Raw genomic sequence first — 26,408 nt, 5'->3', positions numbered from 1 at the left:
TCCTTGGGTTGTTTAGTGGTCCTTGTTCAAACCCTTTCTTCATGTAATGCTAACTTTCCCACTATTGTTTCTACTTGTTGGGCCTATACGCTCCTCAAGTGTGCCCCAACAGTGGAGCTATCCTTAAATCCTCATTGGGTCCATATGCTCCTTGGGCATAGCCTAGTAGGGGTGCTGTCCTTGGACCCCCACACAACACTTTAACTAATAATATAGTTCTTGTAAAAAAGAAAAGAAAAGACTACTAATATGGTAAAAAATGGGCCTAAAAGTCATAATTGCGCCAAGTGTCTGTATATAAATATATATATATATTTTTCACATAATTTATTCTATCGTAATACACCCCATATTCTTCTTTCTTTTAATATTAAAAATAGGATGCTAGTGAGATTGATAAATTAATAAAATTTTATATAAAAGAAAACATATTTCAAAATAAAATTCAAATTTTAACCAAGTTTCATCAAGATTAAATTATAGAAATACAAGTAAGAATGACTAAAATTTTCGAAATCTGGGCTCCTCTGCTTCATGGAGGTTGAATGGGAGGAAAGACAAAGGGGCTGTTTTTAAGTCCAAAACCGAACCACCAAAAAGGAGAAATGAAGTTCCTAGTGTAAAAAAAGGTAAAAACGAATCCCAAACTCATAATCGTAATATTAAGTGATTTCGTTATTTGGGAGTAGGTTATATAACTTCACAATGCCCAAATAAGAGGACCATGACTGCACGTATTGATGGAGAGGTGGAAACTGAAAGCGAGGGCGATGATGACCAGATTCCATCACTTGACGATGCTTGTGACAATGATGTGGAGTATCCAGTGGAGGGTGAGTCACTTGTGGCTAAGCGTGCTTTAAGTACCCAAGTCAAAGAGGATGACATGGAACAACAAAGGGAGAACATTTTTCATACTAGATGCCACATCAACAATAAGGTATGTAATATGATCATTGATGGGGGGAGTTGTACTAATGTGGCTAGCACTACTTTAGTTGAAAATTTGAATTTACCTACCTTGAAACACCTTAGACCGTACAGGTTGCAGTGATTGAATGATTGTGGAGAGATTAAGGTAAATAAGCAAGTACTGGTGGTTTTTTCAATTGGGAGGTACAAGGATGAAGTACTTTGCGATGTTATTCCAATGCATGCGGGTCACATATTATCGGGCAAGCCATGGCAGTTTAACAGGAAGGTCAATCATGACAGGTTCAAGAATAGACATTCTTTTGTAAAAGACAATAAAATCATTACTCTTGTACCGTTGACTCTAAGACAAGTGTATGAAGATCAAATGAAATTAAAAAGAATGAATGACTTGAAAAAAAAAATTTAGACTGAGAGTTCAAAAAAAGATGATGAAAAAGAGAGTGAAAGGAAAAAAGAGAGTGAACAGAAAATAGAGAGTGAAAAAAAATTGAGAGAAAAACAAAAAAAAAAACAAGCGAGTTTTTATGCTAAGGCGAGTGCTATAAAGAGTTCTTTTTATACAAACCAGCCTATATTTGTACTCTTGTACAAAGAGGCATGTTTTAATACTAACGAACTTGATGAATCTTTGCCTAGTGTTGTTGTCTCTTTGTTGCAAGAATATGAGGACGTATATCCTAATGATGTGCCTAGTGAATTGCCACCTATTAGAGGAATAGAGCATTAAATTGATTTTCTGCCAAGTGCGACAATTCCTAACTGACCAGCCTATAGGAGTAATTCGGAGGAGACAAGGAACTTTAAAGGCCAATTGAGGAGTTGCTAACCAAAGGACACGTGAGAGAGAGCATGAGTCCCTGTGCGATGCCGGTGCTGCTTGTGCCTAAAAAGGATGGAACTTAGAGAATGTGTGTTGATTGCAAGGTTATCAACAAAATTACGATAAACTATAGACATCCTATCCCTAGGCTGGATGACATGTTGGATGAATTGCATGGATCATGTATTTTCACAAAAATTGATTTGAAAAGTGGGTGTCATCAAATTAGGATGAAAGAGGGTGATGAATGGAAAATTGCCTTTAAAACTAAATACGGATTGTATGAGTGGTTGGTAATACTTTTTGGTCTAACTAATGCACCAAGTATATTCATGAGGTTAATGAATCATGCATTGCGTGCGTTTATAGGCAGATTTATTGTGGTCTATTTTGATGATATTTTGGTGTATAGTAAGAACTTAGTATATCGATTATTTGCATTGTGTGCTTGCTGTTTTGAGAAAAGAAAAACTATATGCCAATTTAAAGAAATGTTCATTTTGCATAGACACAGTTGTGTTTCTTGATTATGTTGTTAGCGTGAAAGGTGTTGGGTTCTAAGGAATTAGGAACTAATGTATTAGAACTTCATTTTGTAATGTTGGCAAACCATGATCAAAACATTTTAGTCTTGTTTGGACTTGCTCAAAGTATGTGGTTATATGTAAAGTTGGAATCAAGTAGCTGTAGGATTTACTGTGTAAATCTGCTTGGCTCGATCGATCGAGAATTAGACTCGATCGATCGAAAGTCGTGCTGATTGTTTTTTTATGCAGAATTTCCAACTCAGCCCAAGCACGTTTAACTTGTAAGGTTTTATGTTTTGTCTTAAGTATAAAAGGGAAAACCTTAGCCACGTTTTAGAGCTGCTCTTTATGCTGTATGTGTGAATTTTTTGTGAGATCTAGAGGTGGTTGCCTTCACATACACTTAGAGTTTTCAAGATTCAAGATTATGTCAAAAACTTGGTAATCAATTCAGTTGCTGATTCAAGAGCTTAAAGATACATAAGCGGGAGTGCTTGTACTTGTTGGGAATCCAAGAAAGAAGTAGTCCATGGACTCGAAGCTGTCACGTGGTCGTGGTAGTAAGTTTCCTACTCAAGGTAGCAATAGGATATTAGTAGTCTAAGTCGCTATTGTGTAAACTTCAATTCTTTCATAGTGAATTCAATTTACCTTGAGGATAGCTAGGTTAAATCCTTCTTAGGTTTTTTTTACCGGTTTGGTTTTCCTGGTTTATCATATTGTTGTGTTCTTTATTTTCTGCACTTTACAATAATATGATGTTTGTGTTAACCTAGACTTGATAATTTGACTAAGTAATCACTTGGCTTATTAACTAGGTTAATCTGGTTATGTTTTAAGGGGTCTAAAAACAAACAAAAGGAATTGAGGTGGATGAGGAAAAGGTGAAGGCTATCAAGGAATGGCCCACACCTAAGTCAATCACTGAGGTAAGAAGTTTTCATGGTTTGGCTAGTTTTTATCACTGATTTGTCAAAGATTTCAGTACACTAGCCACACCACTCACTGAAATTGTTAAAAAAATCTGTGGGTTTTAAATGGGGTAGTGAGTAAGATCGTGCATTTATTGAAATTAAAGAAAAGTTATGTGGTGCTCCTTTATTAGCATTACCTGATTTTTCTAAAACTTTTGAGATTAAGTGTGATGCCTCAGGAATAGGTATTGGAGCTGTTTTGATGCAGGAGAAGAGGCCAATAGCCTATTTTAGTGAAAAGCTAAATGGGGCAGCTTTGAACTATCCAACATATGACAATGAGCTTTATGCATTGGTGAGAGCATTGGAGACTTGGCAACATTACCTTTGGCCGAAAGAATTTGTCATAAATACCGACCATGAGTCCTTGAAGCACTTGAAGGGACAAGGTAAGTTGAATAGAAGACATGCCAAGTGGGTGGAATTCATTGAGACATTCCCTTATGTAATCAAATACAAACAAGGTAAGGAAAATATTGTAGCTGATGCATTATCAAGAAGGTATGCCTTTGTCTCCCCTTTAAATGCAAAGTTATTAGGATTTGAATATGTTAAAGAATTGTATGCTAATGATGATGACTTTACTAGTGTGTATGGAACGTGTGAGAAGGCAACATTTGGTACATTTTATAGACTAGATGGGTACTTGTTTAGAGAAAATAGACTTTGTGAGCCTAATAGTTCTATGCGTGAGTTGCTTCTCATGAAGCACATAGAGGTGGTTTAATAGGTCATTTTGGTGTAAGGAAAACTTTAGACGTGTTACATGATCATTTTTTTGACCAAAGATCAAATATGATGTGGAGAGAGCTTGTGCTAGATGCATTACCTATAGGCAGGCCAAATCTAGAGTCTTACCACATGGATTATACACTCCTTTGCCCGTACCTAGTGCACCTTGGGTCGATATTTCTATGGATTTTGTTTTAGGCTTGCCTAGGTCAAGGAAAGGTAGGGATTCAATTTTTGTGGTTGTTGATAGGTTTTCAAAGATGGCACATTTCCTATCTTGTCATAGAACTAATGATGCAACCTACATCACTAATTTGTTCTTTAGAGAGATACTACGACTTCATGGTGTTCCTAGGAGTATTGTGTCTGATCGTGATGTTAAGTTCCTTAGCTATTTTTGTAAAGTCTTGTGGAGAAAGTTGGGAACTAAACTATTATTTTCGACTACTTGTCACCCCTAAACGGATGGATAAACTAAGGTAGTGAATAGAATTTTATTTACTTTGTCGCGTACTATAATTCAGAAGAATTTGAAAAATTGGGCGAATTGTTTGCCATTCATTGAGTTTGCATATAATCGAAATGTTCATTCTATTACAAAATTTTCACCATTTGAGATTGTTTATGGTTTTAATCTACTAACTCCTTTGGATTTGCTGCCTTTACCAGTTAATGAAATGACTAGTTTGGATGGTTAAAAGAAGGTTGAGATGGTAAAGAAACTCCATGAAAGTGTACGACAACATATAGAAAAGAAAAATGAGCAATATGCGACCAATGCCAACAAGGGCTGTCGACAAGTCTTCTTTGAACTGGGTGATTGGGTTTGGGTGCAAATGAGAAAAGAAAGATTTCCAGCCCATAGGCAGTCCAAGCTACATCCTAGAGGGGATGGTCAATTTCAAGTCCTTGAGAGAATTAATGATAATGCATACAAGTTGGATCTTCTAAGTGAGTATAACATTAGTGCTACATTTGATGTTTTTGATCTTTCTCCTTTTGATGTAGGTGACGATTGGAGGACGAATCCTTTTGAAGAGAGGAGGAATGATGAAAATCAACAAGCATTAAAGGATCCTTGCATATTCCAATTGGGCCTATTACTAAAGCAAGATCTAAGAAGATCAAAGAAGCACTTAATGGGTTGATTCAAGATATTTGGGCTAATCCTAACATAGGACATTCCAAGCTTGGTCCAAAAGAAGATGAAGACTTAATAAATTTAATCCAAGCTATTGAGGGCTGATCTAACTTAATTGGGCGTGATTTATGGTATGAATTAATGGCTGATTGACTTTCCAGCTCCATATCAATTAATAGATATTTTTCCTATTCTGGAGTTGTTAATTTCAGACCAAATCTATCTTAATTTTAGACTTCTATTATTTAGAACTTTTTTTATTTTTTATATTTTCCTATTTTTAGTCATGTCTTATAAATAGCATGCACTCATTGTAATAGAGGATTTATTGAATAAAAATCAGAAAAAGGTAAGGCTTTGCTCTTCTTTTGGTTCATCAAGAACTGTGAACTTATTAGGGATTCTTCCTTGTAGCGTTCAAATTTTATATATTTGGTTTGTGATTCAGTTATAATCATTGGGTCGAGGCCTGTTACTTATACCTTTGGTTCGCGTTTCATTTATAAACGTTGGGTAGGGGTTTCTATCAAAATCTAAATTTTAGCTTTCTTGAGCAAGTATTCCAATATTATTTGTTGGGTCTCAAAGCGTGTAGATTGAGGTTTGCATCATGTCCACTTAGTTGACGACCTTAAGTTTGAGAAAACGACCTTCTGGGTGCAAGTTCATGACCTTCCAATTAGGTACATGAACACAAAAGCAACTGAGAAAATTTGCGAAGTCTTAGGTCATATCATACCCACAAAGACTAGCAAATTCTGAGGGGGAGAATTTCATTTGGGTAGGAGTTTCTATGGATATCTCTGAACCCCTGTGTCGTGGTTGCCTAGTTTCCTTAGGGAAAGATAAAGAAGTGTGGATTAGTTTTAAATATGAATGTTTGCCAAATATTTGCTACTGGTGTGGCTGTCTCGATCACGACGACAAGGATTATGCACTCTAGCTAGAAACTGAAGGAACACTCTCGTTAACCTAAAGACAATTTGGTCCGAGTATGCGAGCACCACCTTTCTCTACTTCACGCAAATCAGTTATCTCGATACTTGGTTTCTATAAGTCAAAAGTAGGGCCATCAACTCAATCGATCAAAACAGCTCAAGAAGATCCTATTACTGATCATTAGAAATCATGTGCATAGGGTACTGGTGTTGCCTAATCAGAGCAGGGTTCAGGGGAGTCAGTGCTGAAGAAGGATCCAATATATGTGCATTTAAGGCAAATCAATGATTTTTGGTAACGCTTGATTCCTTGCATGTATCACGGGATAAGTTATTCTCCAATATAGCTGGCCAACGGAATGAAAGTGAAAGGTAAACTCAAAATTTCGAAGGTGCATCCATGAATTCAGGAAACCCCATATATGGGGTTAAAGTCATTAATGAGCCACAGGGAAAAACTTATCCAACGACACTTAATTCCATTCCACAGTTAACTCCTAGCTTGAATTCCCAGTTCCGATCTTTGTTCAATGTGATCTCTCATCTTTTTATAGTAGCTAGTTTTCATCTTGACCCTCCACATGGAGGGTGGTTGAATCCCCCTAAATGCTTGTCCCATCCCTCCTTTAGGGAAGTGTTGAGTGAGCTATAGCTTGTCTTGGCACTGTTCAGGTGTCATTCAGCCATTAATCCGGCTGACCTAACTGGTGCAATGTATTCAATGCGGAGGTGATGGGTGCTTCCTTAATACGTTTCCCACTCCCTTCCCTTTTACACTTCCAAACAAGGGGTGTTACTCCTCCCCGTTACCTTGGGGTGGTTACCTTTGGGACAAGGTTCCTTTCTTCCTCCTTGGGTTGTTTAGTGGTCCTTGTTCAAACCCTTTCTTCATGTAATGCTAACTATCCCACTATTGTTTCTACTTGTTGGGCCTATACGCTCCTCAGGTGTGCCCCAACAGTGGAGCTATCCTTAAATCCTCATTGGGTCCATATGCTCCTTGGGCACAGCCTAGTAGGGGTGCTGTCCTTGGACCCCCACACAACACTTTAACTAAAAATATAGTTCTTGTAAAAAAGAAAAGAAAAGACTAATAATATGGTAAAAAGTGGGTCTAAAAGTCATAATTGCGCCAAGTGTCTGTATATATATATATATATATATTTTTCACATAATTTATTCTATCGTAATAAACCCCATATTCTTCTTTCTTTTAATATTAAAAATAGGATGCTAGTGAGATTGATAAATTAATAAAATTTTATATAAAGGAAAACATATTTCAAAAATAAAATTCAAATTTTAACCAAGTTTCATCAGGATTAAATTATAGAAATACAAGTAAGAATGACTAAAATTTTCAGTATTAAATAAAAAATTTTAAAAATGATGAATGATTAAATTAAAGTTAAAATTTAGTTTGGAGTAAAATTTTAAAATATTTAAAACTTAGCAAATAGAGATTTACCCAAACTGAACTATACTTTTTTTTTTTTTTTTTTTTTTTTTTTGGGAATAAACTGAACTATAGTTAGAATATAATTTTTAGATTCTCAAAAAAAGAGAAAGAAAAGAAAAAAAAAGAAGAAGTAATTTTTAGATTCTCTATATAAAAGGAAAAGAAAAAGGAATAGATGGTATAGCGGTGCACGCAGGGCACGTGCGAGAAAGTTTTGTGCCCTTTATAAATTATTTTATAGTCAGGAGTCCGGATGGGACCGAATCCATCTCTGTTCATCTTTATTCACTTTACTCTTTACGCCTGAATGTAATTGTATAGATCTATAGATCCAATAAATCCATATCTGCTTCTGTTCGATCTCCTTTGTTTTCATGAATCTTGTCTAGCTTGTATTTTCGATCTCCTTTGTTTTCGTGAATCCTATCTAACTTGTATTTTCACCAAAATCGGTCACAAAGTTGATTGCTTAGAATGGCAGAAGTTGCAGTCTTCGGAGCAATAACTCTAGTTGATAAGTTGTCACTGTGGCTCGTCGAAAGTTGGTTTGACTTCAAGCGTATTGAGATTGAAATTGAAGAGCTAAGAAAATGGTTGAATACTATAAAAGTTTACCTGGAGGACACAGAAGGAAGAGAAGATACCGAGGGTTTGAAGCTTCGATCGTATGTGCGGGATTTAGCCTTTGAAATTCAGGATGTAATTGAAGATCTCATGTATGAAGCTACTGAACGCCCCCGTCATCTTCGTCAGGCCATCAAATTTATTTATGCGAGCATGTTTTGTCCATCAAAGCGATTTTCCTCCCGAATGAAAGCGATCAAGTGCAAAATTAGAAGCATCGATGCACTTTGCATTTGTCCCCCCCACGTTCGTACGGTAAGATCAAGTTCCAATTTATTTTTGGGGGATGAACATCATGTGGGCATTGAGAAGCATATAAAGCCTCTTCTTAGTCTTGTTTGCCTTGAAGATTCAAGTGATAAGGTAATTTCAGTAATTGGAGATGCTGGCTCAGGTAAAACAACTCTTATTAGCGAAGTTTACCATATTTTGAATTCAAATTTTAATTGCAAAGCTTGGGTTTCCGTCTCACGCTCTTCTGATGGCTTGTTAGAGAAACTTTGTGAGGCACTGGAATTACCTCACAAAATAAATAAGTTGCGCTCTTGTTTACAACATAAAAGGTACCTCCTTGTTTTAGATGATATTTGGAATGAGAATGAGTGGAATTGGATTAAAAATGTGCTTCCTTCTAATAATACTGGTAGTAGAATAATCATCACCACACGTAAACGCAGTTTAGGTTCTTATTGTGCTAGTTCCAGTCATTATATCTATGATCTCAACCTTCATCCATTAACATGCGAAGAGGCTTGGGAGCTCTTTTGTGATAAGGCCTTCCAGGATGGTAAATGCCCGGATTTTTTGGTTGATTGGTCTGTGAAAATTGTAAAAAGATGTGAAGGATTGCCGCATGCAATTGTTACTATTGGAAAATTCTTGTCAAATAAGCAACAAAGCATGATGGAGTTTAGGAAGGTCCATGATTCCCTTCAATATGAACCAGATAATCCTTTTAGTCACTCTTTCTATAGAATTTTATGGCCAAGTTATTATCGTCTTCCGCCCAATCTCAAGTCTTGTTTCTTGTACTTTGGCCTTTTTCCTGAGGATTACTCTATCAAATGTGGAAGAATAATTCGCCTGTGGGTAGCTGAGGGATTCATTGAACAAAAACGAGGTAAAACTCTAGAGCAAGTGGCGTATGAGTACTTAGATGAGCTAATTCAAATGAGCTTGGTTCAAGTGAGCAGATGGGATTTAGATGGACAAGTAAGGAGTTGTCGAGTTTCTAATCTTGTAAGAGGGTTCATTCTTTCCGAGACTATGAAGGACAACTTCTTTACTGTTGTGAGCAGACAACACACCAGTTTGGGGGGTGAGAAGATCCGGCGCTTATCTCTCCACAATTGCTCCCCCTCTATATTACAAAGCAAGGACCTCTCTTATCTTCGTACATTTTCTCTGTTTGGGGGAGACAATCGAATTGAATCATTTCCCAGAAGTTTTTTCAGAAAGGTCAGGTTGTTGACAGTTTTAGATTTGGAAAATTCAGCCTTGCATCATTTTCCTGAAGAAGCTGTCAAACTCAACCTCCTAACGTACCTAAGTCTGAGGAATACAAAGATAGATTCAGTTCCAAAATCTATTAAGAAGCTTCAAAACTTAATCATTTTGGACCTTAAAGAAACTCTTGTCACCATTTTCCCAATGGAGATCGTTAAACTTCATAAGTTGCTCTTTTTGTTTGTTGGTGGCCGAGACACATATCAGGCTGCTGTAGGGGCACAAGTGTCTTCCGGAATTGGGTGTTTGACAATGTTAGAGAAACTATCACTTATCAAGGCAAACAACAAGAACCAGAGCATTGTAAAAGAGTTAGGGAACTTGATTCATATGAGGGAACTTGGGATCACAGAACTCAAGGTTGAAGATGGAAAAAATTTGTGTGCATCCATTGAGAAGATGGAGCATCTTTGCTCTTTGTATGTGAACTCAGCAAGCAAGGAGGAGTATCTTGATTTGAATTATGTGACGAACTCTCCTCAACTGATTAATAGTCTAATTCTTGGAGGGAGGTTGGAGGAAATTCCAGCATGGATTGGTAAACTTAACAGTTTGTCTAAAATACAGCTCAAATGGTCAAAATTGCAGAGCAGCCCACTCGAGGCCCTTCAGGCTTTGCCTTCACTAAAGGAGCTTCATCTGTATGATGCTTACACTGGTACGGTGATGGAATTTAGTGCTGAATGCTTTTCGGAATTGAAGATGTTAGAAATTGAACAATGCAATAGGTTAAACAAGGTTGTGATTCAAGAACGAGCATTGCCTAAACTTCAAAAGCTGACAATAAAAAAATGTGATAGCTTGGTCATGGTGCACGTAACAAAGAATTTGCTCAGCCAGCTGGAGGAAGTGCTTGTTCCACAAGACCTTATTAGTATAATAAAAGGATGAGAAGCGTTGTCGTTGAAGCCCCTCTTTGGTATGGTTAGGATGAACAAAAATATTGTTGTTATATTTCCATGTAACATGCTGCCATGATTGCACATTCATTTTCTTGGATTGTTAAATCTCACATTTCTGTCAAATGAATTAGTAGTAGATATTTGGTTACACTAGTGGCACTATCAATGGTTAGTAGCTTGAAGGTTACAGTCCATTATTTCTAATACATTGAGCACAATAACTTATAAAAAAAAAAAAACATTTGGCACAATTCATATTGAGATTCTTTCTTGTAATAGTAGTAGTAGGACTCCCAGTAGTATTAGGATTACTAGTTTGACTAGTAAAATAAAACCTAATACATACTAACTTGGACCCAAAGAAAATAAACCTAAGATGCTTAGAATTTCTTAGAAGATTCTGGACTCAACTAAATTTCCAAAATACCCTTAATTCGCAGGAATTGTAGTAATTATAGATTTGCCCTGGATATGAAATTATGAATTGACCATAACTAATAAAATAAAAACCCAAATTAAAAACTGTTTTAACCCTAAAGACTCAAACTTAGACCATTAAAATGGCACGACTTTCACTTCAATTGGACTTCAAACGAGTACCCAATAAAATAATTCTTTGAATAGGCGAATTTGCAAAATAATAGCATATTACTCTTCCATGACTTCATCGATATGTTAATTGATAAATAGGAGCATATAAGCATTTTTTCAAGCTCTTGAGACAAGGAAGTAAGGTCTTTCTAGAGGTTGCCATCAGTTTTAATCTTACGCTTTCATGGTGACATATATGTATTGGCCTGAATTTTTCTTTTTTAATCTTCTATGTCTCAATTTTTATATCAAAAACCTCAATTTAGTATTTTTGAGCTTATGAGTTTGTCAATTCATGTTTAATGAATAGCAGGTTTTTTGAAGATAATGAGATAACTATGCTAGATCTCAAGTTATTCTGTTTTTAGAACCTTAATGGACTGGTTGTTGGCGTTGAGAATCCATTCTTTCTTTACTTTTCTTGATTTACTTGATTTATGTAATTTTCTTTGATATTAATAAATCTTTATTACTTATATATATATATATATATATAAAATTCATGTTTAATGAATGTATTTAAATAGAAATTGTAATTTGTAAATTATTGTTTATATGATATTTGTTCATGCTTCTTGGGCCAAAGTTTGTTGTCTACACTTTTTTTGCTAAAAAATTTCCTCTATGACATAAGTAATATATTATTTGGACAGATTTATAATGTTCGAAATACCCATATAATTTTTTTTCCATCCCAATATTATGTGAATATGTTTGGAATATTTGGACTTTTTTTGATTGTGTATGCTCACAAAAATGATTTATGGTTTATTTAAGAAATGGTTATCCATGTTTGAATTTGAAACTTTGTTGATTGTGGAGTCCTGCTCTTTCCATGGTGGAATAATATATGGCAATCTGTTAGCAATTGGTGTCATCTGACCTTACCCATAGGATATAATATATACAAATCTGTTCGTTACTAGTGCCATATGGCCCTGTCAAGAGGGATTAAAAATGTTGTAAGAGCCTTGTCTTTACTAGAGGCTTTCCTTTTGAATCGCTGGATTGTCAATGTCCTGCAATTGTTCATACATTCTACTATGGATTTATAGTCTTCTGTCGAGGATGAAAGAAAGGTCTGATGGGTTGGGAGAGGCAATGTTGGAATAATGTGGACAGTATTTTGTGGTAGTGAAGAAAGATTGGGAAAGGTAACGAAGAATTTGGACCCATAGGATATAGGTGGCACACACCCATTATCCTTCTACTGCTAGGAGCTGGTGGTAGTTGCTCTTTTATGAAGCAGACTAAGTCATTTGGTTTGTCTCTTTGATTGGAAGCTGAAAAATTATGTTTAGTGATTAATAGAGGAGTCACACCATCTGTAAAAACAGTGCAAAGAGGGTTGAAGTCTGTGAGAGCTCCCGCTCAGGCAAAGAGACAATTTTCAAAAGAAACATTGCTAGACAATTAATGTGTTCACCTCAAAGAGGGTTGAAGTCACAGAGTATTGAAGCCGCAGAACTGGGTGATCATAGAAGCACTGCTTATTATCCTAGAAAATACACACCATGAACCAGCAAATGAAGAGTTAATTAGTCTTTGATATAGAAGCATTAGCAACATGGGAAACCTATAGAAAAGATTATCATCATTGAATATTATGGCATACCAATAAGATAGATCAAGCTCCAGTCACAATACCAAAAAATGACCCTTTCTTGTATTAGAGTGAGGGATAACGGTGAATGGTCTTTCAAATCACTATCTCCACTACACACAACTCTACATTTAACTTTAGCTATCATCCAAGTCCAGATTTGTAGTGTTAGTGGGTTAGTGTCAGCAGTCCCTGTTTTGTGGACAATGATTAACGTTTTCAAACATTCACAAATCTTACATCTCCATAATTACAGAGCATGCATAATTTGTCATTTATCTCGAATCTTCAGTTTACACAGCTCAACTAGGAAGTTTGTTCCATGCAATCTTCTAGATTAGCATGTTCAGATGTTCCTAAATCTTACTGCTCCATTATTTCTTCTATTCAATATTGGTTGGTTGAATCTGTAAGCCAATTGAGAAGTGAAATTACTCAAATGTGTGTAGGGTCCAAGTTACCTTATATGTTTGCTGATCTTGTGACAAGTGGATTTTGAGGATATTTGAATATTTGATGCTAATCTTCTTAAAAATCAGCCCAAATAAGTTCTTAATTCCACTGGACTGGAATTGCAGTGATTAACTCCAAGACCCAGTTTGGATGGAATGGAAAGAGGAAGGAAAGTACCAAAATTTTGCTTTAAATTGCACCTTGTGTTTCCAGTGGGGGATGGACCTTCTTTCCTTCTCAGCTCTTAGTTACAACAACATAGTAGCTATTGTTTCACTGGTTGAGAGTACTTTTTTTTTTTTTTGGGTTTCTAGCTTGTCTTGGCTAGAGTTTTTCCTCTGTATCTTTTGCTCATCTTTTATCAGAGAATTATTCTGAGGGTTTCTTCCCTGTTTTGTCGTAGGGTACTTGTTGTTTTGTTGATTAATAATGTTCACTGATTTACAAAAAAAAAAAAAAAAAAAATTTTGGTACTTTCCAAATCAACTCTTGAGACTAAGTTGATTTGTACAGGCTTGGGGGATGCTTTGGTTGTAGTTTGAAATTAGGAAGGAATGGTATCGATGGGTCTTCCCACATCTTACACCCAATCTCATTACTAATTTTAGACTTTTATTCATGGGTATCCATGGTTCTTCCCGCACCTCACCACCCAGAATTTCTTTCTACTGCCATGAGCTCTTAAAAGGTATTTTTTAGACTTTTATTGCATTGAAGGGCATGCCTCTCAAGCATTTACAATTTAGAATTTTCACCCATGGTTTGTCTTCTCCAATTATCTTCCATATGGCAACCCATTCATTTTAGAACATGCAGATTTTTGAAAATTGAGAGAGGACATAGTATAAATTGGTGAGGCTACTGCTATTGGCCTTATTAGATAGTCCCTTGCTATTTCCTGGACTTGACTCTGAATCTTTTACACAACTTCATTGAGAGTGTGGCTCTGTGACTCGCTGCAACTCAATGGAAGGCTGAGGTATTTTGAGTGGAAATCTGCTTTACTGGGGTTAACATAGGAGCAAATCTCTGTGGCTTTTGATTAATTAACATTTTTGCTAAAAATTACATTTGAATTCTTGGCATTGACAGAATGACTTAATGATAATTGAAATTTCTCTATGCATTATTTGATAGCTATGGCTGGTTTCTTTCTGCCTTAGCAAAGATTAGAAGACCTTGAGTGAATTTTAATGATATACACTGTTGTAAGGCCCATCCCAGAATAAGGAAAAAAGAGGGACCAACTTTAAAAGCTAGGGACGAGGAACTAGGGATTTTATCATGTTAATTGAAGAGAAAGAGAGAGACAATGAGGGCCAGAGGCAGTCATCCAATGTCCAAGCTAGATTCTCAATTAGGTATTCACTTTATCCATCTTTCTGTGTTCTCTATCAGAATAACCTTTAGGTGCCAATAATGGATTATAACCTCAAAATCTATTGCAAGTGTGTAAAACTTGTGAGATACTAGGTGTCGAGAACATGTTATACTTTTCGTGAAGCTGCGTCAAACTTGTGAGATAGGCTTGACTGCTTGACAAATACCTACGTGATAACTTTGCACGTTTTGAATGCCATATAACCAGCTTTAGGTTGGACCGTAGAGAGTACTGCACATGCTGGCATTGAATTGTCATATGAATTCATAAGCTAGGTTGAATTTGACTTTTATTTGGATATGATCTGTTAGTATAGAATATTAACTATGTACATTAGGATTTCCCAGAGAACCTTGATGGGTCCCTTTTGATGACATCACAATGTGGTGAGAATAACTCTAATAGTACTATATCTATGCTGTTTAGGGGGAAAAAAAAAGATGTTTGGGAGGATTATAATGGGGTAAAACTGGGCAGGCAGTAATTCTTACCTAATCAGGATTGACTCGCTGCAGAATGCAGTCTGACGACATTGACTTGGATTATTTATAATTCGATTGAGGAGTTGAATATTGACTTCAAATTTTGGTACAGTTGGTCAATATATAGAAGCTTATATCTTGAAAATTTTGAGATTTGTAAATTTCTTTTTTTATGTTAAATCTAGGGTAGAAGTAGGCTGATCTGCTGTGACAATCACATTAGAATACATGACATTTGGAATCTTTCACAGCAGGTGAGAATGGCCTTGTCAGTATAGTGCATATGAGGTTCAGAAAATAGATAAACTTGTACAACATTATGTTTGAACTTGAGGTAGCGGATTGAAACAAAATGATTTTTAAGTCCTTATTTTCTGTGTTCATGTTGTAATGTTGATCAATAAATGTGAGCATATAGGCATTTCTTCGAACTCAGACAAGGTTTTTCTAGTGGTTACCATCAGTTAATACAGTATCTTAAATTTTTGAGGTAACATATATGGATAACTGATTTTCTTTGTAAATCTTCTACTTCTCAATTTTCATTTGAAAAATCTCAAATTAGTATTTTTGAGCTTATGAGTTTGTCAATTTATGTATAACAAATGTACTTCAATAATTATTATTATTTGTTAACTACTGTTCTGATATGATATCTGGTCATACTTCCAGGGCCAAACACTTTGTTGTCTATAGACTTTATACTTCATTAGCTAAAGAAATTCACTTATGAAATAAGTAATATAGTTTTTAGACAGATTATGATGTTAGAAATTCCCAAATAAATTTTTTTAATCAGATATTTTAACTTGAATTATGATGCTATGTGAATATGTTTATAATCTTTAGTCTCAGACTCTGTTTTGATATGCATGCTAGCAATATGATTTATGGTTTATTTAAGAAACAGTTATTCATATTTGAATTTGAAACTTAGTTTACTGTGGAGTCTAGTCCTGTCCATAGGATCATCTGACGTTTACATTAAGGGTATAATTTATACATATTTGTTCAGTACTGGTATCATTTGGCCCTGCCAAGAGGGGTTAAAAATGTTGGAATTATTCACTCACAGGACTGTATGTTATGTGGCACATGCCTAACCATGATTGTTTATGTATATGTATTTGAAAGATAATTATTATGTTAGCGAAAATTCATGTATTTTCTATTGGAAATAAATTATTCTATTTGTCCTTATTCCACATTAAATTTATCATACCTGCTGTTCAGATTTCTGTTATGAAATAGGGAAACAAAATCTTACTGTTAACTTGGCATTATGTATTTTGCTACTAAGTTGTGAAGCTCATCCATTTCTATTCTGATGTTTCAGATATAAAGCTTTGAGGGAAGAATTGATTCGTGGAGTTGCAGAGGCTGGTTTATTAGCTATTTCTGTAATGCTTGGAATTTTCATTGTACTTGGAGACTTTCGGTCATTAGAGATAGTTATCATGGTAATTGCTACATGGAATCGCTAAGAAAAAAAAGAAGGAAAAGAAAAATTAGAGTTAGACTTATATGTATAATAGACATGTTATGGTGAGGATAGTTTGTTTCATTTTTTTTTTTTTTAAATTAAGTACTAAGAATGTAAAGGTATTATATGTCAGTTTAGTTCAAAAACTTTTATTTATTTATTAATTATTTTTATTACTAAAAGATAGATTTAGCTCAAAGTCCATAGAAATATGGATTTGGATCGTGACTGCAGAGCTTCATCTTTACAAGAAGCTTGCATTTCATTTCAATCGCTAGATTGTCAATGTCCTTGAATTATTAATCCATTCTAATATGGACTTTTAGGGCCCGTTTATAGGGAGGGACGAAGGAGGGGGTGGAGGGGAGTAGAGTAAAGCTGGCTGAAAATAGGCTAATTTTAGGTAAAATTTACTCTACTTTACTCCTCCTCAATCCAAGCGGATCATTAGTTGTGTCCAGAGTGATAGAAGAGTGGGATGGGTGGGGGGAGAGGCCATGTTGGAATTATGTTCATCAATTTGACCCTTGGTCTACTGGTGCCGTGAGTGCTCGTAGGCATCCAAAGAAGGCTATGATTTATCATTGCTTTCTTGATTCTCAACACAATCTCTTGGGCACATGGATCCTTTCCTTTGAAATCTTTTTGGTTCCTAGGCAACCAAACCTGATCAAAGGATATTGTTAGGAAAGTAATGAAGTGATGACTAGTCTCAATGGATACTTATTGGTTCAGAGGAATGAAGTCTAGCTGGAAGCAATCTGTTCTTACTCTCCATTGCGAAGAGCCCATTTATTCATATCTTCACTTGGATGGGCAGGCCAATGTTCCATCATTTTGTCTTTGCATTTCATTATCTTCACTTCACCTAGATTTTCTAGGTCTTCTTGGAGGTTTAGAAATCTCTATTCCAGCAATTGGTTCAACATCAGTTTTGGGAATATTTGTCTATGTTCATGTAGGGAATATATTTTTCAATTGAAGAAATCTCTATGATGTCTAATTTAGACATATTCATTAGACCATAAAAATTTTCTTCTTCTCACTCTATAGGATTAGCCACTAATCTAAAGCTCGAACTTTAATCAAATTGATATCACTCCTGGAAAAGAAGAGAGGCATATTTCTCCCTTACCCCTATTTTGTTCATTGCAACTAGGAACTTTTTTGTTATTAACATGCAATACTTCCTACATTAATGTCAAGCCAAAGGCTCATTTTTGTGCTCCCCCATGGCCGTAGGAAGCCATAGGAGACCAAACCAAAGCTCATTGAAAAGCTTCAAGAAACCCTACTTTTTGATAAACAACTACAATCATTCTTAAAAACCAACACATTGAAATATTGAATCCTCATTCTAGAAAAATAATGTGAACTGAACTGGAAAGTAAAAAGCATAATATAGAAAATCCAGGGGAATATTCATATGCTCCACTTCAATTGGAACTCAATCTTCATCATGAATTACGTGCAAGCGGATTGACAGCAATAGATTCTTTAGTTTGATTCTTTGATTTTTTTTTTCCCTCTCTTAATTTGTTAAAGATTTAATTTCAAATTAAAAATCAACTTGATATTTCTTCTTCATTTCCACACATTATAAACAAATGGTTAATTACAAATTACATCCTATAATCTTGTTTAAAATTTAATTTAGTCATGCAATTTCAATTTCATTCAACTCAATCCTCTAAGCTTCAACTTTATTCAATTTAGTCTCCCTATAAGTGTCCATCGAGATTGCGCTATTAGTGACTCTCAAAACATCATAGTTTCATATTTTGATTAATTTATTACATTAAAAAATTGATAAAATTAATATATATATATATATATATATATATATATATATATATATATTGAAAAACGAAGTTTCAATTTGTGAGAAATGAAGTATGGGAGATGATAAAGCTTGGGTGAACTCCTCTCGAACTGAAAAAACTGGATTTCTCAATATTACTTGTTTGACTAGACCAAGAGCAGAAGGCATGAAAACCAATGTTTTACATTATAGTCAGTACTTCTATGCCAAGTATGAATAGGCAGGGGGATAAATACAAAAGAGGTTGAGATTGCCCCATTTATTAGCTTTGTGCATTTGACTTTTGATATGCATTGTTAGATTCGGTGAATGAATTTCTCATTAAAAACCGATTGGTATCTTGGTTTGATAATAGAGCTATCATTAAGAGCGGACGCCACAGGTTGAACTATCTCAAAAAAAAAAAAAAAAAAAAGAAAAAAAAAAAAAAGAAAAGAAGAAGAATTGTAGCAAGAGTTAGTCATAGGAGACATGACTTTGAAAAATCAACTTTAATACTCAGTTGGTCATTTTTTTCCCCAAAGCTGTGTACTATTTCCTTACATACCACTAAATTCTGTGGGATTGAGATCAAGTATAATACTTGTGGACGCCCCCCCCTAACAAAAAAAAAAAAAGTTTGAGAACTTTTGTTTGGGTTTTGTTGCTCATTAGGTCCTTGGCAACGTGACTTATATGTGCTTGTGTATCTAGGGTAGTGTGTGTGTGTGTGTAAGTCCATTTTTCTTATTTTTATTTTAGCAGTCCCCACCAAAAATTGGTTTTGTATTAGGTGTGATTGGTTCCCTAGATGTCTAATTTATTTTAAGTTACCTAATTAACTAAACCAAATTTTAAAGGTTCATTAATTAAGGTAAACCAAAAGTCTTTGAATGAGAGATCTTGGACTCGGACGTTTGGTTACATGTAAGGAAGGTGTTAGGCAACCCATAACACCTATCCGAAGATAGTATCTCATTTTAATTTATTCCCAATGTTAACTCTTTATGAAAAAATAGAATAATTGGCATTTTGATTTTTTTTTAAAATGTTTTTTTGCAAACAATACACACACACCCACACACCCACACACATGTGAGTGAATATTTACATATAGCTATCATGTGAATATTAACTTCAACAAAATATATACAATCAAAACATGTAAGATATATACATAAGTACCATGTGAGAGAGAGCATACAAGTATACAATACAATAGCATGTGAGTATTTATTTATTACAGAGCTAGCATGTGGATACCATGTACTATACAAAAACAAACACAATGCCTTAAAAGAGAGGGTTGGAAGAATAGTGTTGGAAAAACTGGTTTTGCATCTCATACAAAACCCACAGCAAAAGCAACATACAAAACCCATAGCGGAAGTAACACAAGGATCTACTTCATTTATGAAAGATAACATGTAACCTTGAATTCTAGAACAAAGAAAAGAGAGCATACCTTGATGGAGTGAGATTCAAAAACAAAATTTGAGAATACTTTCAATCTTCATCCCAATTCCACATGGTGCCCAAGATGAGTGGTCTCTCAATCAGTTCTTGTGTACATTGATTTTCCTTTGGAAAAGTGTATATCCAAGATTCTATAGAGAAAAACTATTTTATCTTCTTTTAATCATACGTACATCTTAACCTCCTTGGCAATTACTTTATTTAATAATTCTTATTATATAAATAACAGATTATCTAATTAGATTAGCCTTTTGGGCCAAAGGGACTAATAAGGCTCTAGCTCCAATGGGTCTTAGACTTATCTGTCAACTCTTGACAAGCACAACATTAGTCCTTCGACAATCATAACAAAATAAGAAAGAGGATTAGCTTGCTAAACTTGGCTCGTTGGTATATTCAAATCCAAGAAAGGAACCAATCTCCAATGCGGGTAACCTCACAGGGGAATCCTACCATAGAAATTACCTATTTTGGAAAATGGACCTAAGTGGCTAAATCTCATATTTTTAACTTGCTAGAGAGTAGGGTATTGAGAGGGAGAGAAGTGGGCAACCTACTGGTGCGTGCTTTTCACTCTATCATTCCTATTTTCTTGCTCACTCTCAGTTATCTAATTTTTCTTTGTTTATGTTCTTTGTTTTTCTTTGTTTCCTACTTCTCTTTTTTCAGTTTTTTCTCCTATTCCTCCTTGTTCCCATTCTGTTGTTCACTGTGCACGGCTAAGGCCTTTTTATACTGCCTGCCATGATAAAATTTACCATTTTACCTCTCAACTACTTTTGGCATGTTGTGGGTGTCCTTCTCGAACTGCCCACTGGTCCACTGGCTACCTAGCCACCACCACTATCCTATGTTGGCTACGCCATGCTTCATTCCCAGACAAAAATTGTTTTGTTTTGTTTTCTTGCTTCCTATGACATTCCCATCTAGATAAGTGCTGAGTTTCTCTCTTACTAACTCCTATAACATGCACCTAGTGATTCCAGCTCATGTTTGCCTCTTTTGGGTGGTATGTTATCCTAGCAGGACATTTGCCCCAAAAGAGCTTGAGCAAGAACCCTAGAATAGGTTTCCCTCCTTCTCCCTACCACCAGACCACACTTTTTTTTTTTTTCTAACTCATGGCCCACCACCCTTATATTGGCTGGGTACAAGTAGGTGGTGCCTGAGTCTTGTGTATACTCTACCCCCATATGAGTCCATTGCTTGTCTGGTGTTCACGCGTTTGCCATTGTTTGCGAGTTTGTTTGGTCTTGCTGCATGCTTTGCTACTTGTTTAACTTTTTGTGGCGTGGATGAGTCATTGGGTCTTCATTCTTTGCATCTCGTTTCTTCTTTGGGCTGGGTATTGCTTGGGTGTGGGCTTTTTCTTCTTTGATTCAACCCGTGTCTCCTTTCATTTCTAGTTCGTGGGCTAGTTGATACTCCTGCCATGCCACTGCATTGTTTCTGCCATGATATTGTTTAACATTGTTTGTTGGACTTCCTTTGGGCCTGTTGTGCCAGTTTCATGTGTTATTCATTTCTTTAGTTTACATTGCCCAGTATTCCTATTGGGTCAGTCCATACAACATCTTGGGCTTCCCTAACTCATTTTATTCCTTTGGGCATCCTCGGCCCATCCCATCCTTTGGGCATCCTTGGCCCATTTTATTTTTCTTGCTTCTTACATTCTCATGGGCTTTTGCTAAATCTTTTGGGATTCCCCGGCCCAATTACCACATCCTTTACCTTTGGTCTTTTAAATCAATTTCATTTACTAATTCCTTTATTTGGGCTCTTTCGGCCTGTTTTGTGATTTCTTTCTATTTCTCATAATTCCCACAGGCTTACTACTTCATTCTTTAGGGCTTCCTTGGCCCATTTGCTAGCTTAGGAGCCAGCTTGTTACTTTGTGGGCTCGTGGACCATTATTCCTACCATTCGTGCTTAATGGTTTTTACTTTACTATTTTCTTTCTTCGCCTTTTTTCATATTGTTGGGATTCTTTTGCCATTGGCCCTTTTGCCAAAATATGGGCATCAACACTCGTTTTCCAGAGAAATGAGCTTAGCTTCTCAGCAAATGCAAGTCCAAAAAGGGAGCTGATCTCCAATGTGAGTAATCTAAAAGAAGGCTTCTGCCATAGAGATTGCGCACTTTGGAAAAAGAACCTAGATGGATTAAACTTTAACTCTTAATTTCTCAGAGAGTGGGTTTGTCAAGAGGGAGAGAAATGGGTAGCCTATTGATGCATGCCCTTATTCCTATTACTTATTCTTTTCTCTGGTTTATTGTGTTTTATTTTCTTTTCTCTCCTTTTCTTGCTTGTTCTACGTCTACCTCTACTACTAAATTGTTTTTTCTCTAACTTATCTAAGTGCAGAAAAAGAGTAAATGAAGTGCAATAAATCGGTAACACTACTCTAAGCTATATGCAAACCACAATGAGCAATAAACGTAAAACTTAAAGAGTAGGGAAGAGAGATACAAATATAATATAACACCGAGACGTGTTATCGAAGAGGAAACTAGTACTCGGCAAAAAATATCTCCACGACCCTCCAAGCCTAATCTACCCAATGTACTTGAGCCCTCCAAGCTCCTGCTACCAACGGACTTTTCAGAGTCTTGTCTTCACTAGCTTTTCGGATCCCGCAATTCTGCTTGATTGCATCAACCACTCAATGGCTTCTTCCAATACTTCCCAAAGGCACCAAAACTTCTCTCAACACTTAAAATATGTGAGGTAAGTGTTTGGGCTAAGAACCTCTCAAGGATGTATAGATGGAGAGGTGGGAGTAGAGAAAAACCAAGAGAATTTGTGTAGATGATTGTGGGTATGACAATCTCTAACTCTCAAGTGTTTTGCTAGGGTTTTCTCTCTTAAAAGAACTCCTTACAATTTCGTGAGTAATGAGGGTATATATAGTGTGTGTAAAGAATTTAGAAAAGTACTTTTCATTTTTGCCAAATAGAGAGTTTTGTGGGTACCTCGCGAGATGACCTTTCTCAAGAAGTACTTACGAAATGACAGGCTGGCATGACTCTTCAGTTTCTAATCATGTGCTTCACATGTGGCCTTTACAAAGGCTAGTTGGAAATCACAACTTTACAAATGTAAATAAAATACCAACTTTTTGGTGATGCAAATGCAAAATGCTTCTTCTTCACCATTTTTTTTTTTGGATAGTAATGTAGCTATAGTCTTGCCAAGTAAGTAATTATAGAATTGTATGATATATGGATGTATGTATTTATGCACATTCTTATTTGAAAAAACATTTGTAGACTGTCTTATAAATTGCATTAAACACATCCACTTCATTTGAACATAAACATCAACCAAGCACTTCTTTTTCTTTTTGGAAAAACTAAGCCTTAGAACATCCAACATTTTCATAATACTATTTGGCATGTTACAAACAACATCAAATTCTTTTTTTTTGAGATCCTAAAGAGTTACAAATTCACCAATTGCTAATGTCTAAGTGAATTCAAAATATAGATGGTATGGCTGTATTATTTACCTCTTTTACATATAAATTGGAAATTTATTGAACTCATATGATGGTGTACACAAAATGAAGTTGAGATTTATAAAAGCATATGCAAGTATATGGGAAGGAGCATAGTTTTAGACAATGAGAAAATGCAAAAGTGCAAAAGTCTTACGGGAAGCGTTGAACACTACGTACTTATGTTTATTCGCACATACAACAACGTAAGTTTGAGAAAATCATATTCCAGTAAATCTGTATCAATTTCAAAAGTGGACTCACTATATAATAATAATATAATTGAATATAATTGAATATGATATAAAAATGATATACTATATTATTCGTTAATGTTCATAAAATAAGTTTTTTCCTATTAAGAGATAAAGGTAAATTGAAAATTGAAAATTAAAAATAAAATTTTAAATCCATAAATTTGGACACATTTAATTTTTAGCTTTAACTATTTGTGGTAATGACTTTAAAGCGTCATATGTTTTATTAAAAGAAAAGAAAAGGCTATGAGCACACACGCAAGGTGCGTGTGGATAGGCTAGTAAACACTGTTATTATTGTTTCTTCCAAAAAATTTTAGATTTATGCCGGATTTTTTGGGATTTAGATTTTTTGTGCTTTAATAGAATTCTAATTTTTTTTTTTTTTTTTTTGGGTAGAAAATACACCATCTTCCTATAAATATCCTATAAAAGTCTCATTTGATAATGTGTATTGGAAGAGGCTTCAACTACCAAACCTTGGAATTGTATGATTATAGTCCTAGTGATTTTTGAGATGAGAAACACAGTTATAGTTAGTAGAGGCAAAGGAGGAGTAAGAGGAGGGCTAGATGAAGGACCAAAATATTCAAGAGGCAAAGAAGACAAAAAGAAGAAAATACCTATAAAGGTGATGAGTGTTGATGTGATCGGATTAGTGAATTACCAAAATCTTTTGAAATTGAGGTATATCAAAACATTTCAAGTTATCTATTTTTTTCTCTATACACACATATCTAGGTGGGTTTTGAACTGATGGTCTCACCATCTACCCAAACATGTGAAAGGAAGTGTCATTTGAGCCAAGGCTACTTGGCCCTTTCAAGTCATTAATTTATATAAATATGCAAAAGAGGAAACTTGTAGAAAGTTGAACCTTTAAACACTAAAATGGTTAATGATCAAACATGTGGTTATGCTATCTTTGAATTATTGATTTCAAAATGATTGTGTTTTGGTTGAAGTATTATTGAACTAGCATGGTTTGCACTGGAAATAGCATTTACGCCTGTAAACCTTCTAATTCACTATACAGAAACTACTCTCCATCCTTCACTTTCTTGCACCTTTTTTTTTTCTTATCTCAAGTTTGTGTATTTCTATTCCCCATTTCTCTTCTTCTATTATAAACTCTTCCGTCTTCTTTAACAAACTTTAATTGGAGTGGGAGAAAGGTGAAAGCATGTCATGCCATATAATTGGACCATATATAGTAGCCTTGCAAGTTGCAACACTATTTACACACATCCATGTAAATATTATGTTGAGTTAAAATGAATTGACCCCTTTGCAAATTAATTAATTACTCAAGTTAATTAATTAGTCAAATTACATGCAATAGCATGGTAGTACAAACAAATCACCAAATAACTAAATGCAACGAAAAATAAATTTGACATAGGTGATTTGTTTATAAATGGGGAAAACCACCAAGGCAAAACCCCACTGGGTGAATTTAAGGTAACCACTCCCAAGAATCCACTATTATCAATCACAAATGGTTACAAGTAAAAGGAATCCCAGTACCCAATACCAACCTACAATTGAACCCTTACCCCAATACCCAATTGGAATTATATTGTAGCGTCAATCTCTCCGTTCAATGCACGAATCCCAGTAGGTAACTAATCAATGATGCACGGATCCCAGTATGTGACTAACTCACCAACTTGAAGAAGATGTTGGCTGCAAAGTTCTTCAATTCATCAGTTCATCAATAATGAAGATTAAGAAGCTCCTTGGTCATAAAACCCTTGGTTTAAAGATGTAGTAGCTTCTACAGAGAGAATGATGAACTAGAGCAATTTCTGCCTTCGGTCACAATATGCATGTATTATCACTTTGCATCACCTTGCACCCTTATGACGGCTCTTTAAATAATCCTTATATATGTCTAGGGTTGTGAGAAAAGAAACCCTATACAAATACTCATGGATATGCGTGTAATCAGATTTGGAAAACCTAATTTCATAATTCTCTACAGATACAGCTTATGTCGAGCTTTTGTCGAGCTTCAACATTAAATCTCGATAGAAGTCTTTTTGTCGAGATTGCTGTCAAGCTTTAATGAACAGCACTTCCTTCACTTGTTTCTTGGTTAGACTTGCATGACTTCAATACTTAACTTGAACACTTGTTTCTTGAAGTACTAAACCCAACCTAGATCTACTCAATTACAAGTAAAGTGTGTTTTATCAAAGGATTAGCCAATTACATAAATATGTCCCTAACATATTATATTAAAACTTTTTCTTGCACCTCTTTTTTTCTCCTTTTGGATTATCTTTTCAAACTTTAATTTTATTCCAAAATTAGAATACATAACATAATTGATTAGTTGGCTTTAGTTGGACAAATTTATAGCTTTCTATCACAGAGACTTCAATCCTATCTTTTTTTAATTGGTATGAATATTGTTAGTTGAAAGTTAAGTTGTCTCCATAGATTAAAGTGTTTGCTGAGTTTGTAATATATAGAGGAGAAAATGGAGAAACCTCATTCAATGTTAAAATTGAAAAAAAAAAAAAAGTAAATATTTATTTTAATTAATTTATCATGTTATTGATGTGACACTAAGCAATTTATTGTCATTTTAGTTTATAAACTGTTGTTGTAAAATTGTTAGTTGCTATAACACTTTCCAAACATTTACTTGTGGAATTAATAAACAGATTCGAATAAAGGAAAGGAAACTTACCCATCTTCTTGATAGCTCCATTTTTTGGATCATAGAGGTGTTCAAAGAAGAAAATGTGCTCAAAGATAGCAGTGCTATCCAAAGATGGGGATATATTTTTGCCTCCTTAGTTCAAAATTTTCTTGTA

The 26,408-nt window shown here is 35.1% G+C and overlaps 1 protein-coding gene across 1 annotated transcript; it reads left to right on the top strand.

Moving 5' to 3' along the window:
• The first annotated feature begins 7,774 nt into the window (after positions 1-7,774).
• On the top strand, positions 7,775-16,632 carry LOC126721128 (disease resistance protein RPM1-like). The gene is made up of 2 exons (XM_050424154.1): positions 7,775-10,576; positions 16,406-16,632. Exon 1 carries the CDS (start codon positions 8,002-8,004, stop codon positions 10,546-10,548), a length of 2,547 nt encoding a protein of 848 aa, XP_050280111.1. The 5' UTR covers positions 7,775-8,001; the 3' UTR covers positions 10,549-10,576; positions 16,406-16,632.
• The last annotated feature ends 9,776 nt before the right edge of the window (positions 16,633-26,408 follow it).

The sequence above is a fragment of the Quercus robur genome, chromosome 4 (genome assembly GCF_932294415.1).
Source record: "Quercus robur chromosome 4, dhQueRobu3.1, whole genome shotgun sequence".
Lineage (NCBI taxonomy): Eukaryota > Viridiplantae > Streptophyta > Magnoliopsida > Fagales > Fagaceae > Quercus > Quercus robur.
The sequence above is the reverse complement of the archived record's forward strand: the minus strand, read 5'-3'. Positions and strand labels throughout refer to the sequence as shown.